General features: G+C 46.9%; 1 protein-coding gene across 1 annotated transcript in view; it reads right to left on the bottom strand.

The window, feature by feature from the left end:
• The window catches only part of LOC109234819 (uncharacterized mitochondrial protein AtMg00820-like), a 4,186-nt gene continuing 3,852 nt past the window's right edge, over window positions 684–1,017 (bottom strand). Inside the window, exon 2 of the mRNA XM_019400870.1 lies at window positions 684–815. Within this exon, the coding sequence (XP_019256415.1) occupies window positions 684–815 (132 nt within the window). The remainder of the gene's footprint in view (window positions 816–1,017) is intronic.

Below are 1,017 nucleotides of genomic sequence, written 5' to 3'. Positions count from 1 at the left end.
ATGACGGCAAGTAACTCGACGACAGTCGAAGTCACGCACATGGCTAAGGCCATCAACGATATAAATGGCTAAGGCCATCGATGCCGATAAGTCGACCCAGCTCGACTATGACGGCAAGCAACTCGACGACAGTCGAAGTTACGCACATGGCTAAGGCCATCAACGGTATAAATGGCTAAGGCTATCGACGCTGATAAGTCGACCCAGCTCGACTATGACGGCAAGCAACTCGACGACAGTCGAAGTTACGCACATGGCTAAGGCCATCACCGATATAAATGGCTAAGGCCATCGACGCCGATAAGTCGACCCAGCTCGACTATGACGGCAAGTAACTCAACGACAGTCGAAGTCACGTACATGGCTAAGACCATAAATGATATTATGGCGAAAGCCATCGACGCCGATAAGTCGACCCAGCTCGACCATGACGGCAAGTAACTCGACGACAATCGAAGATACGTACATGGCTAAGGCCATAAACGATATTATGGCTAAGACCATCGACGTCGATAAGACGACCCAGCTCGACTACGACGGCAAGTAACTCGACGACAGTCGAAGTTACGCATAATAACAATTGCAATAACATTAACGTCAAGTTGATTTCAACTTAAATAACACGGAATTAAAATGGAATACAGGTGACCATGACACAACAAGAAAACTTGAGCAGACAATCATCAACAAGCTTCAAGTTTAATCACAGCAGATTTAATGGCGACAAATTCGCCCCCAGTTTTCGGGACCAGAGTCACCACTATATCATCTTCATCTTCAAGGCCAATGTCCTCGAGCAACTCGATAATGGCCGGCTGGAATTTTGCAACAAGGGCGACATGTGGTTAACTGGGATCTGAATGAACATGAGGCAAGGCAGTATAACTTCCTGCAGACTCTACCCTGTCTAGCTCATGCCAGTTGGAGCTTGCATCTGCGTTAATGAACACATCAAACCTTATGTGCTTTCGCTGATTGATGTTGAGTTCCAAGAAAGCTAACACTCTCCTCGTTTGC

Source organism: Nicotiana attenuata, chromosome 11, assembly GCF_001879085.1.
Source record: "Nicotiana attenuata strain UT chromosome 11, NIATTr2, whole genome shotgun sequence".
NCBI lineage: Eukaryota > Viridiplantae > Streptophyta > Magnoliopsida > Solanales > Solanaceae > Nicotiana > Nicotiana attenuata.
Note: the sequence above shows the minus strand (reverse complement) of the source record. Positions and strands in the feature narration are given on the sequence as shown.